This window comes from Lutzomyia longipalpis, chromosome 2, assembly GCF_024334085.1.
Source record: "Lutzomyia longipalpis isolate SR_M1_2022 chromosome 2, ASM2433408v1".
Lineage (NCBI taxonomy): Eukaryota > Metazoa > Arthropoda > Insecta > Diptera > Psychodidae > Lutzomyia > Lutzomyia longipalpis.
The window spans coordinates 24,224,141-24,237,331 of record NC_074708.1 but is presented as its reverse complement, the minus strand read 5'-3'; the positions used below and the strand labels follow the sequence as shown (position 1 = coordinate 24,237,331).

The window sequence follows — 13,191 nt, the reverse complement described above, 5'->3', positions numbered from 1 at the left end:
TTGTTTTATAGCAAAATTAAAGTGCTAAAAACGTGCAAAAATGACGAAAATGAGAAAGTCAAACGTAACAATATTATTTTGCTATTAATATTCAAAGAACCCTGTAGAATGCAGTCCCGCTTTTTTGGAATTAATTCGCCCCTTCTTATTTTTTCTTTTCCATTTCTATACACTTTTTTTTTGCATTTTTTACCATTCAAAATAAAGTAATTTTTCGAAGATTTTTAAAAGAAGTTTGAGAAGCAAAAATTAAAAAGATTTTCTTGCTGAGAATATGTTTAAAGAATCTTATGTATTTCTTTAAATGTTGTAGGCCCTGAGGAAGGACTCATACAGTCCGAAACGTCGGCAAGAATAAAAAATAATTAGCCTAAAAACAACCGAAAATCCGTCTTCAAACTTTCTCGAATTTTTAAAGAATTCACATAAAAATTTTGAGGAACACGTAAAGTTAGTATAAATAGTTCTTTAAACGTTTTATTAATTTTAATTCGACGGAAATTTTAAAATCCATAATTTAGTCAGAAATATTTAACAAAATCCAGTACCTAACGATTATTCAATATTAAAGAGAATTAAGAAAATTGAATTATGTGATAAACTGTGTTAATCAGATGTCCGATTTTGATAAATTTTAGATGATTTTAATAATTAATTTTCCTGAGAAAAAAAATCAACAAAACCAAAATAAAAAAAGGATTTTTTTTTACAAATTGAATGATTCCAAAGCTTTCGGAGCAAAAGGAGTGAATTTGTTAAATTATCTTTCTTCTCGAATTCTGTTACAATATTCATTAACAAGTCAGTTTTACAATCGCAGAAGACAGAATCCACGGTTAACGTTTATAGGTTCGTCCGAAAGTTCTGAGACTGAAATCCCAATAAAAACATTTTCGCTCTAATCTGTAGATTAGCTTAAAATTTATTCCGATTTAGATTTTTTAATTTTTTTCAATCCTTTTTTTAATCTCCTATGTTTAGCGGAATTTTCTCTTGGTTAGTTAGGTAGCGTAGTTGGTTAGTTATAGTTAACGTAGTTGGTTAGTTAATAACATAGTTTCCTATAGGTTATTAGAAAACTGCTAAAAGACCCGAAACTTCTTGAATAATTAAATAGAATAATTTTTCTTTAATAAAATTACATTGAAATATTCTAATAATTTTTTTTCAATCACTTTAAAATTCTTGCTTCTCAATAACCAAATAAAACTGAAAAAAAGAAAGACGAACAATGCCAATAGAGAACCAAAAATAAAAACTCGTGTAAGTAAAATAAAATTTTATTTTTCTTTTCTCCGTCGACGTTTTTTTCTCAATATTCTTAAAAATTAAAAAAAAAAAAGTGCGTGTTTCGAAATTCGAGTGTGATTGTGAAATTCTATGTGTTTTAATAAAAAAAAATAATAGAAAAAGGACGTGAAGTTTTGTTTGTAAAAAAGCTACACAGAGAATGTCTTAACGTCTAATCAGATGACAAAAAAATAATAATTATATGGCGGAAAATAAATTTGTCCGTTTACTTAAAATACTAAATAGTTTTTCTTTATTTTTTTTTTTTCAGAGAGAAATGAGATAGTGCAGGTGACACTTTTTCCTCACATAATTTTCTATTAGCTGCCGTTAAAAGGGTTTTGTTTTATATTTCATCAATTTAATATTAATTTCACATTGAGATTTTTTTCTTTTCTTTTAAATTGTTTATAAAGAATATTTATCTTGAGATTTCTCTTTTTCATTTTAATAATTTCATTAAAAATACATTGAAAGGCGAAGAAAAAGTAGAGAGAACAGGGAGATCAAAAGCTCTTTTTTAATGAGAAGAAAATAATAATTAAAAAAAAATATCATGAACACTTTAGTGTTTATCTTACGACGTTAAACATTCATCTAAAAACTATTTTTTTTTAATTCAAAAAATAATAATTTTGCAGTCATTTGGAAAATAATAATAAAAAAAGCTGCGCGAATTCATTTTCCACCACATTTTTTCTTTTGTAACATTTTCATAATATAGAAAAGAGTTTTTGAGGACATCTTGGACATAATGTTTGTCATCATAATTTAAATAATAAAAAAGGCATTTCTAGTTATTCAATATTTAAATTAATTCAACAAAATTATTTATCTTCTAATTGCATGTGATTCTTTTTTCACAGGAAAAAGTAAAATATTTATCATTTTATTAATTCTTTATCAAGTTGCAGGTAATTATTTTATTTTATTTTTTATTTTTACAACAGACGTAACCACACGCAATTGTGGCTTTAAAAAAAATCTCGTGCATTTGCAATGATTTATTTTTCTTTTCTTTTCATTGAAAAATCAATTATTGCGTCACACTGTGTAAATTCTATGCGAATTCTTTCTCATAAAATTAAAAGAAATTTTATATTTTTTGTGCATTTTGTGATAAAGAGAAGAAAAATGATTTTAATACATCTTACAGTAAATTGCCTTAATTTATCTTTAATCATTCTTAAGCAATATCTTGTAAAAAAAAGAATTAATTCACAACTAAAGCTGCATAAAAGACATTTTGTTTTCTTTGAGAAATTAAAATAATATATAACTTTTCCCTTTGCCTTTTCAAAAGAAAAAAAAGTAAATTGCATGGAAAATTCTAGCTTAGGGATAGGGAAAGATTTTTTCATTTCATTCAGGTTTTTTTACTTCTAACAGATTTTAAGTATTTTTTTCCAAAGCTTTTGGTTTTTTTGAGCCTTCATCAGGCCTCTAATTATCAATAAAATCTCAATTCTTTTCGTTAAATAGTTTTTCAGGTGATTGCTGAACTGAAAACTTACTTGAAAACTTCACAAAGTTTATTTCCTGTTAGTTTTTGAGAATTTTATCAGAATCTTAAGGCCTGAAGAAGGCTCCCTAGAAGCCGAAAGCTTTGGAAATTACATAAAAATCTCTCTAAAGGAAAAAATCCATTAAAATTTATCAGAAAATCCGTCCCCTTGAAAAGAATTAATTATGAGATTCCTATTTATGTGATTTCCACGCAAATATTGTATTTCAAATATACAGATCATTTTCTTCTTTTACGTTTAATTCAACATCCACAGAGGCAGAGAACACTTTTTTTCACCTATTTAACTTCCCATCAGTTTTTCCTTTCATTAAATTTCTATTTTATAGCAATATTTAGTTAAATTTTACTTCATTTTATACATTTTTTCTTCCTTTTTTTGTGATGAATTCTGTTCGCATTTTTTTTTTACTAAATATTTTTTTAAAAAATATATTAGCAATAGATTTCTTTTCTTTTTCGTTTCATGTTCCATTCATTTTGTATCCGTATGTTAGAGCCACAAATAAAATGCATAAAATTTATGCAAAAGCATTTTTTTCTTTATTTCTAAAATTCATTTTTTTGCAACAAAAAAAGGTAAATCGATGAAGAAATTTAGATTTCTATTTTATGAGCGTGTGGCATTAATAAATAAAAGTTTTTTTTCTTATGTTTTGCTTGCACTTTAAGCGCAAATTTCTTTGTATTCAGTGTTTTATCCTAATTGGACTTCTTGTCATGTGTTGTTATTTATTATTTCAATAAAATAGAGCAAGAATAAATACATGTATTACTCGTAGTCGTTTCTTCAAAATAATTTCTGTGTGAGAAGGAAAGATTCAATTTCCTTGTAAGTTTTTCTCTTTCTTTTTAATCATTTTTAATTCAATGTAACAATATGGCTGCCAGAAATTTCTTTTTTCTATTTACTTTTTTTCTTAATCTTTCTTTCTCACTTTTCGTCCTCGAAAATTGTTTTTTTTTTCCTACTACAAAATAAAAGTTTCTTATACGTACGTTGCAACATTCCCTCCCTGGGTTGGTGGCGGGTTATGTGGAATTGGTTGTGGACTAACTGGTGGCTGCAATTTACCAGGAACATATTGACCAATGAAGGATCCATCCTCTGTGAATTGTCCTGCTAAGGAGAGATTTAAAAACAATACAAACAAAAAGTATTAGAATTGCTGAATTTCAGGAGAATTTCCTTTTTCTTGTGTTCAAAAAGTTTTTAATTTTTTAAGAAAGAATAAAAAATGTTTTTTTTTAATTATTAAAGAATAAAATTTCTGCTTAAAGGGTACAAAATCTTCGTATTTTACTTTCAAAGAAAATTTACCGCTAGATGTCTCCACTAATACTTCGCCCTCTAGCGTCAATTTTTTTATTTGAAGTAAATGACTTTTTGAACACAACAAAATAACTTCCAATTAAAAATTCAATTATTTTCCCTTAAATAAAAATAATTCAAAATCGCAAAAAGCAACAGAAAAAAAAACAAAAAAATAATCAACGTACCTCTTAAATTAAAAAGTAGTAGAAGTAAAAAAAAACTTAAGGCATAGATTGGAGCTATAAACTATTTTTTTCAAATCCTCTGATGAATTTTCACAAATGGAGATTCTTTTTTTTTTGATTTTCTTGCCAACTTTTTATAATTCTTTTTATTTGTTTTTTGTGCGTCTCTACACAAGCGTGGCAAAAGCTTGTGAATTCGTCTCAGGATTTCGTCCTTTTTTTCCGTATTGACCAATGAAGGAACCGTCTTCATTCATTCCCTCTGAACATAAAAAAAAGAAGAAAAAAAAACACAAAAATGCAAAACAAAAATCAAAAGCAAAAAAAAAGTTAATCAAAAATTAATTACAAAAGGAGGAAGAAAAACACAATTGGGGATTTTTCTTTTGTAAAATAGAAGAGACAATTAATAGCTTTGGAAAATGTATTCTTTTTGCAATGATTTAAAATGAGAGATTAGATTAAAAGTAAATTAAAAGAGAAAAACAAAGGCGCGCGCTATTTGAAAGCGGCTGCAGAATTCTCACCTGTATCCCCTTCGCCGTACTCCGCCATCGAGTCTGTATCACTTTCGGGTCCGGGTTTAATTTGAGCGGAATTCAATGATTGTCTACCTTGGCTCTTATTGTCCAAGCTGCTTATGATTTTTTTTTGGTTTTTTGTATTGGTTTTTGGGCGGTTTTGGAGGAGAGTGCAGGGAAAGAAAAGAAAAGCAAACACGTTAGTCAGACAACTTGGAATCTTACTTACCGAATTGAAAGGAAAAAGAATTTCGTTTTTTGTTTGAAGAAAATCCAACTTACGGCTGCGAGTACTCATGGAAGCCACCCTCTTCGGGATAATCACGTCTTCCATTGGCCAGCTCACGGTCGTGTACGTCATACTTGCCACCACGATTCCTCTTAATGATGCAAATGACAATAAGGAGGAGCAGGAGGAATGCAATGGCCAACATCATACCAATGAACCATCCTGCTGTTGCAACATTCTCATTGGGCACCTTTATTGGTCCCTCTGATTTCACAAAAGGAAAGTTAATACAAAATTAGTTCTTTCCGCTCTTCAGTCTCTCTCTCCCTCACTTTCTTTCTCAGGGATTTTAAATGAATAAAAAGAAACTCACCAATGCCATACGTATCCACTTCCTGTGATCCACTCTCCGTCAAATAATCCCCATCGACGGCCACAACGCGGAATTCGTAGTTTGTTTCGGGTTGCAAACCACGCACAATGAGGGTATCCTCATCGAGCTGAGGATCCGTCGATTGCCACTGACTCTCCCCCTTGATGCGGTATTTGGCAAAGAAATGAGATCCAGGCTTACCCTCGAGATTCGGGAACCACGTCAGCTTGATATTTGCCAAGCCATTGTCACTTGGGAGGCGATCCCAGCCAAATTGGGGTACATCCGGAGGTACGGCCAAGCCTGAGTGAGTTTTCTCCTCGATGAAGTAACTGGAGAAATTTTAATCAGGGATTTTTTTATTTTTCGTAGAATTAAGTTTAATTGATTGATTGAAAAAATTGATAAAAAGGTTTGAGATTCTGCACACTTTGAAGAGGTTTTTAATGTCTTATTTTTGCAGTCGAAATTCTAATTTTATTAGTGAAGAAAATCATGATTTTTTGCCCAGAATGCAACGGGTTAGGCCTTTAGAATTATTGAAAGTTGTGAACTTTAAGCTTGAACGAAAGGAAAAACTATTCTTTTTTTTCTGTGCTTAAAGTGAAAGTGAAAAGTTTGTGAGTGTGTTGAAAATCTCTTTGAAACTGCCTTTGGGTGATAAACTGGAAAAATTTCCTCACAAACATTTTCACGACTATACGATCTTGATAGAATTTTCTCATCCTCAACAAAGCTGTTTTCAACAATCAAACAAAAAAAAACTTCTGGCAAAATTCCACAAACTTTTGGAATTTTTCCATGAGAAAATAGTCAATTAGGAAATGATAATAAATCTCAGCAGAAACGTCCCTGAAAATTTATTAACAGAATCAAAGAGAAAACAATCAATTTTCTCTTATTTTATGATAAAATCTTGGCCAAAAAATAAACTCAAAAAATTGAATTAAAATCCAGATCAAAATCACTTTGAAATAAAAGCTAAATTCATTTAATTTAATGAAATTATTTCACGACATTTTACGTGAGAAAGCACAGAGATAAAATTAAATTTATTTACTTGTTTTCGTTATTTTTAAATTCCTGAAATTCTCCTTTCGCATAAAATTATGCATTCTTAGCAAATTATTTCTCTTTGAAGACATTTTTATCTACCCAGGAATGAATTATTTTAAAATCCCTCCCCAAGAATCAACAGGTCGTCACTTGATATGCAGGATGTTATGATTTCTCCCTTTTTTGCAATCTCTTCTCAACTGATATAATATTTTTATAGGAAAACATCAACAAGGAGAAGCAAAAAACAGAGAATTTGTATCAGATCAAGATGAATTATTGAGTCTTATCTTTCACTCTCTCAAACTTCTTGTAGGGTTATAAAATTCAATACAAAAAAAAGTACTCACTCTTCGCCTTCTCCAGCCCTCGTTGTGGCCGTAATGTGCAGCCTGTACTTGGTGTTTGGTTTCAATCCTGCCAATTTGGCACGTGTCTGCCTCGGATCATTGATATGTGGCTCACGCTCCATTTTGGGTCCCAAGAAAGTTCCCTTCACTTCTTCGTAGTAGATCTTGTACCCTTGTAGCTCCCCATTCGGTTGGAGGGGCTTCTTCCAGATCAACAGGAAGGCCGACGATCCCAATGGGTACGCATCGAAGGATTGCACCGTACTCGGGACACCTTCAGGTGTCTGGAAGGACAACGTTTCACTGGGAGGCCCATTGAAGCGACTATTGTAGACGAGAACTTTGGCAAAATTGAGCGCATTCGGTGTGCATTTGTCCACAAGAGCACGTGTTGCGTCACCCTTCACGTGAACTTCCCTGAGATTCTCCTCTCCCTCCGTTTGTGTCCAAATCTGGATTTTGTAGCCCTTAAAGTGACCCCTCACTGATTCCTCAGAGACGGGATTCCAACTCATGAGAGCCTTTGTGCTGTCAGTCACCTGGAGAAGCGTAAAGTTCTTCGGTGCTTCCAATGGACCTAGAAAATAATGCGAAAAATGTTATTCTCCTGGAAATTTTAGAATTTTTTTTCCGGAAGTTTGGGGAACACTCACGGTCTTCTCCTGAATATCCAATCACGGGATTTGCAATAATATTCGCTTCTCCCATTCGATTGACAGCAACAACGCGGATTTTGTAGCGTCTAAATGTCGGTTGGTCGCGCACAACCAACTCCCCTTGACGCCAATTGCCAATTGTTTCCGTGTTTGTCTGCGCTCCGGGAATATCTTCATTCCAGAAAACACGATATTGGAATAGAGGTCCATTGTGCTCAATTTCAGGCATTGGCTGGATAGGGAAAAAATCATGAAATTTCCATAAAAATTTATTTAATTTTAGGCCCTAAAATATTATTTTTGTGCTGGAAACATTATTTTAGAAACATTTCAGCATATAAAAAAGCTTTTCATGAGTAATAAAATATTCTGTTTAACAAGTAAAATAAATTAAATAAAATGAGTACAAGTCGTTTGAACAAATTAGGGGTAGTAAAAATTAAATAATCATTAATTATTCATGTTAAATTTGCACCGTATAGCTCTCCCAGGTAGGGGAGACCGGGGTAAAAATAGTCATTTTGGAATTTTCAAATGCCAATTTCTCCCAAAATATAAATCGGAAAAATCGGAAAAAATTAGGGTGCAAAGCCTTACCAACCTATAATTTTTGACAGTAATTTGGAGGTTATCCGATCAGTACTTTAGGAGTTAAAAATGAAAATAGATTTTTGGCCCATTTCCCAAACTTTTGCGTATTGAGAAAAACGCGTTTTCCGAAGTTTTCCTTCAGCAATTTTCCAATCTGATAATTTTTCTCACTAGCTGGGTTACTACAGAAAACATTGCCAAGGTGTATTCTTCAATAACTTTTAATGATTTTTCTGTAGAATTATTTGAATCAAAACATACCCCTTGGGGTAGATCTAGTCATCCCATGTAAATCATATGGGAGATCGAAATTTTTGGCATATTTTCTATTCATTTGTTGCAAAATGGCGTGTTTGAGAAAATCGCAAAATTCTCTGTTTTAGTGCGTATAAAAGTGAAATTCCTTGTCGCGGATCAAAAGGTGAGAAGTTTAGCTATCAACTACTATCAATCTCTCAGTTGGAAAATCATTGGAAATGTCGGAAAATTCGACCGACTTTATTTAGCCAACTGGTGACTATATTTACCCGCCGCGTTTAAAAAAAGTCAGAAGCGGAAGGGTTTAGGAAAAGCTCGAAAACTCATATTTCCCGTGGAGATAGAGAAAAGTGGTCTGAGACAAAGTTGTAGGCCAGGAAATTTCCTATACGGATGACCTATCGAGGAAATTTTCTTGCCCTTGGGGAATCCTGCAGATAAGGATTTATGCAAATTGACTATTTTTACCCCGGTCTCCCCTAATGAAATATAGCTGGGCATAAGGGGAGTTTATCTGAACAAAATTATACGGATTTTCGAAAATATTCGGATTATTTGCTTATATTCAGATGATTCTCAAAGGAAAAACAAATATTAGTCTAAGCCTAAAATTTTTTAATTAAAACAGTTTATATTGAGGAACGAAACTTGAAGAGAATAAGAATAATTAAAGTCTTAAACTTACAAAATACAAAAGGACTAAACTCCAACCAAAAAATAGTAAAAAGCTAAAAATGAGCAAATTCAAGGCGAAAAATCCTAAAGTGGTTTTTATCCGGTTTTGAGTTTTTCGGTTTTTAGTAAAACATATTTAGCAAAAATCAAAATATTCGCCAGATAAACGCCCCTTGGCTGGGCATGAATTAATCAATGAAAATTCTACTTTAGTTGCTCAAGAAATCAGGGAATATTTCCAAAGTTTCTTTCCATTTTATCTCAAAGAAAGTTTAAGAGAATTTTCAAATTTAAAGGACAATTTATGGATTTTTTTTGATCATTTTTAGTCAAATAAGAAGATAATAAAATAAATAAAAGAAAACTCACCGTCCACCGAATGATTAGGTTGTTGGGCTCACTCCCCTTCCCTTCGACATTATCGGGATTCTTGTGGGGCACATCAGGTTGCGTTGTGCACACCTCACTATGCCCCGACGGTGTTGATGGTCCTACTTTATTCCACGCAATCACGCGGTAGGTGTAGTTAGCCCACGGGCTCATAAACACTGAGTATGTGAAATCAGTCGCTGGCACCTTCTCCTGCGCCACCTCCCACGTATCCGGTGTAAATGAGGTATTGTATTGAATGGTGTAGTGCAGAATGGGGGCACGATTGTCTCCCTGTGGTGTCCATGACACAGTTGCATCGCGTGCATTGCACTTAACACTGAGCAATAGGGGTGGATTGGGTACATCTTGCACTGTAAGTGTCGCTTGGGCACGCGCCTCATCCAATTCCGTCTTTGCCACACAAATATAAATGCCCGAATCAAGTTCAGTCGTCTTGGAGATTGTCAGGGAGTAATCGTTGGTTTTCACGAAGCGTGGTTCACTATCAAAGTCAATTACTTCACTATCCTTGAGCCATTCAATTGTAAGGTCAAGCGATGAATCTGCCACTGCATTGCACCGGAAGGTGGCTGGAGTTCCCGCTATTACTTCATAATCTTGCGGTTCGTCCGTTATCCTCGTGTGCTCCTTGACAATTAGCGTCCCATTTGCTTCCTTGCTACCGAATTTATTCACAGCATAGCAGGTGTAGTCGCCAGCGTCGGCAAATGCCACATCACTAATCTGCAAGTCACCATTTTCGAGTGTCTTATACCGCCCACCCGTCAATTCCAATCCATTGCGAATCCACTTCACTTCTGGCTTTGGTGCACCGAATACACGGCAAACAAGGGTCACAGTTCGACGATCAACGGTGGCTTCCTGTCGTGGTGGCTCCACAATTTCCGGTGGCAGTGCCAAGACATTGAGGTAGAAATCCTTGTAGACATACCCAAGAGAATTGGTTGCGTTACATCCGTAATTTCCCGTATCCTTCTTCACAATATTGCTAATTGTGATGCTATTTGTTGTGACGGAGCGACGTTCATTGACAGGAGACTCCTGGATGGGTTTCCCATTGTGAATCCATTTAATCACAGGCTCAGGACTACCTGAAGCTTCACAATTGAATGTAACTGTTTCCCCTTCGGCGGCATTTTGAATTTCAGGCTCAACCGTAAAGTATGGCGTGGCTAAGACTTGCAAATTGATTGAGTATGAAGCAGCATTCCCTACACCATTGGATGCTTCGCACGTGTACGTTCCAGCATCCTCAAAGGTGGCATGTTTGATCACAAGAGACTTCCCGTAGTTACCCTGAGACACACGATCACCCCAGAGGATGGCTTGTCCATTCTTCGTCCACACCGTCTGCGGTAGCGGTGTCCCCCCATAGATACAGAACATCTCAACACGTTTCCCCCGCAGGGCAACTTCATTCTTTCGCGTCACGTACTGCTGTTTGGGTTCGTGGCGATTCTGTGTGGGCGATATACCCGTCTGCATAACCTGCAGCAGCACACGATTGCCCAATTTGTATTCATTCCGGAAGACAGATGTGGCAGCACAGGCGTAGTAGAAATCATCCGAAGCATCATACCGTGTCACATTGGAGAACCACAAATTACCTTCAGGATCGAGTGTCATACGCGAATTGTTGATACTCTTAATACCCCCATCGGCATTCTGGATCAACCAGTAAACATTTGGCTTTGGCCAACCATCCGGTGGCTGGCACTGCAACTTGAAGGGTTGCCCCTCTTGGGCTTCACGTACCTTCGGTGTGTCATCCTTGAAGGAATTCAATTCAGCCTTCCGCACGAATACGGAATTTGACGTGGCAATACCGTGCTCATTCTCAGCAAAGCACTGATACTGACCCAAATCCTCATCACGTGGACTCGTGATGACCAATGTACCTCTCCCAGGTTGCTGGGACATACGATCATCATATGCCTGCCAATCGAACTTCTTGCCGTTCTTTATCCATCGATACCTTCATGGGAATAAAGAGAAAGGTATTTTTTAAAAAGAGTTTTCATTTTACAGAGAAACATCGCGAAGATTTCTGAGACTACGAACAAGGTGGAAAGATTATAAAAAAAAATTATAGCATCCTAGACACACACTGAAAATTTATAAAATTTCAAGAAAAGTTTCTTGAGAACATTGAATAGGTATTTTTTCTTAATAAAGCAAATTGATTTTTTTAAATCTGTGTAATTTTTTTTTGGTTTTTAGTACCCAAAATTCGTTTTTATGATAATTTTGTTAACCGAATTTAGCACAGACTCAATCCAGAAGTGCTATAAATTAAAAATGATAATTTTAAATATTTTCGTATGCTTTTTAACAAAATGCAACAAATAAAACAAAAATAATTAAATATTTATAGATCAGATAAAGTTGTCGAGAAAGGATAAAAGTAATTAAATAAACATTTTTCTCAGTCTCAAACCAATAAACTAGCAGATCTAATGTTCTAAGTAGCTGTTCATTAAGATTTGATGAAGATCATATAAACTTTTTTTTTTTAAATCTTTTTCTCAATTAAATCGTCTAATCAGTTTCAAATCATTTTAGAATTATCACAAAGGTGCAAACAAAATTGCAATGGTGTGTGTCTGGGATATTTTATTTATTTTTATAACATGATGAGAACATAACACCGAAACGGATTAAATGGGATCTCTCGCACATTATATTTCCATCTATCCTACATGTTTCATATTGCATTACGCACGTTTGACCTATAAACTTTTTGGAATTCCTAATATACCCTCGATTTTCTATAAATAAACCCCGGAGTAGCATCATACAGCATAGAATTTCTCTTTTGATACTTCTCGCATCATTCTCTTCACTCACATTTGGTCTTATACACACATCTCTCTTGAGAAAATATCTATTTTATTCTCGTCAATTGAGTCAAGGTTGCACAACCAGGCAGCAATTCACATCCAGTCAGAGTGCGGACAATGTTTGAATATTATGCTCATTTCTAAAGGCAATATTATTATAGAAATTTTCCACTCATATCCTCACCTTCCCCTTTCCCTCCATTTCCCATGTATTTCCATCATGCAAATTCAATCATATATTTAATATCACATGTCCCTTTCATCTCCAATCATCCTCTTCTTTTATCATGGATACATATAAAAATATATTTTTATTGAGTCCCAGTTGGATTTCCTCCCAACACTGACTTTTCCTCTTCATCGCTCGCTCTTCCCTCCTCCCTCTCACACACTCTATGCGTGTATTTTCCAATACGAGGAATTTTTATTTTTAGCCCTATTGCCACCCAAATATTTTGGATGTCTAAATTTAATCCACCATCGTGAGAGTTTATAATAAAAAAAGTCTCCCAAAAGATAAACACACATAAATTTCACAGGGAGATTAACATTAAAATGCTTCTTCAGCAGACTTATCTGCACGCATTGAATTCTTCATCCATCTCACACACGTCGCAAAACATCCACAAAATGCTCTTCTTCTTACTTTCCATTCAACAAACTCTTTGCTCCACATGAGAAATTCTCAATAAAATTTTATTTTATTTTGCAAAAGACATTCTCTTTCATTGACGATGATTTGCATCTTTTGAGACTCTCCTCTCCACACTACAATCCGCTCTACATCACTAATTACGCAAATTGCTATATGTAGAAGAATTAATCTAGTTTCAGAAGCATTTCATTCATCACTACACAATTCAATGTTTCACGGCATATTGTGCATGACAAAATCCTTTAGTCTTGAGATTAGATAGTTTGTGAAATTCTAATA

The 13,191-nt window shown here is 34.1% G+C and overlaps 2 protein-coding genes across 5 annotated transcripts in view; one reads left to right on the top strand and one right to left on the bottom strand.

The window, feature by feature from the left end:
* LOC129789572 (uncharacterized) overlaps window positions 1–13,191 on the top strand; it is a 656,748-nt gene that overhangs the window by 261,035 nt on the left and 382,522 nt on the right. The window contains exon 7 of one of the 2 annotated variants that reach the window (XM_055826453.1): window positions 4,287–4,311. The exons of the other annotated variant lie outside the window; for it this stretch is intronic. The gene's annotated coding sequence lies outside the window, so the exon portion shown is untranslated. The remainder of the gene's footprint in view (window positions 1–4,286; window positions 4,312–13,191) is intronic. 2 annotated transcript variants of the gene reach the window in all.
* LOC129789577 (neuroglian) overlaps window positions 1,265–13,191 on the bottom strand; it is a 41,335-nt gene continuing 29,408 nt past the window's right edge. The window contains exons 4-10 of one of the 3 annotated variants that reach the window (XM_055826466.1): window positions 9,394–11,392; window positions 7,498–7,732; window positions 6,845–7,421; window positions 5,439–5,770; window positions 5,119–5,329; window positions 4,843–4,949; window positions 1,265–3,938 (exon numbers count right to left, since the gene is read on the bottom strand). In XM_055826466.1, the coding sequence (XP_055682441.1) occupies window positions 3,805–3,938; window positions 4,843–4,949; window positions 5,119–5,329; window positions 5,439–5,770; window positions 6,845–7,421; window positions 7,498–7,732; window positions 9,394–11,392 (3,595 nt within the window). In that variant the 3' untranslated portion in view covers window positions 1,265–3,804. Of the gene's footprint in view, window positions 3,939–4,363; window positions 4,578–4,842; window positions 4,950–5,118; window positions 5,330–5,438; window positions 5,771–6,844; window positions 7,422–7,497; window positions 7,733–9,393; window positions 11,393–13,191 lie in introns of those variants that run through there. The other 2 variants (XM_055826467.1, XM_055826468.1) reach the window with 2 other exon arrangements.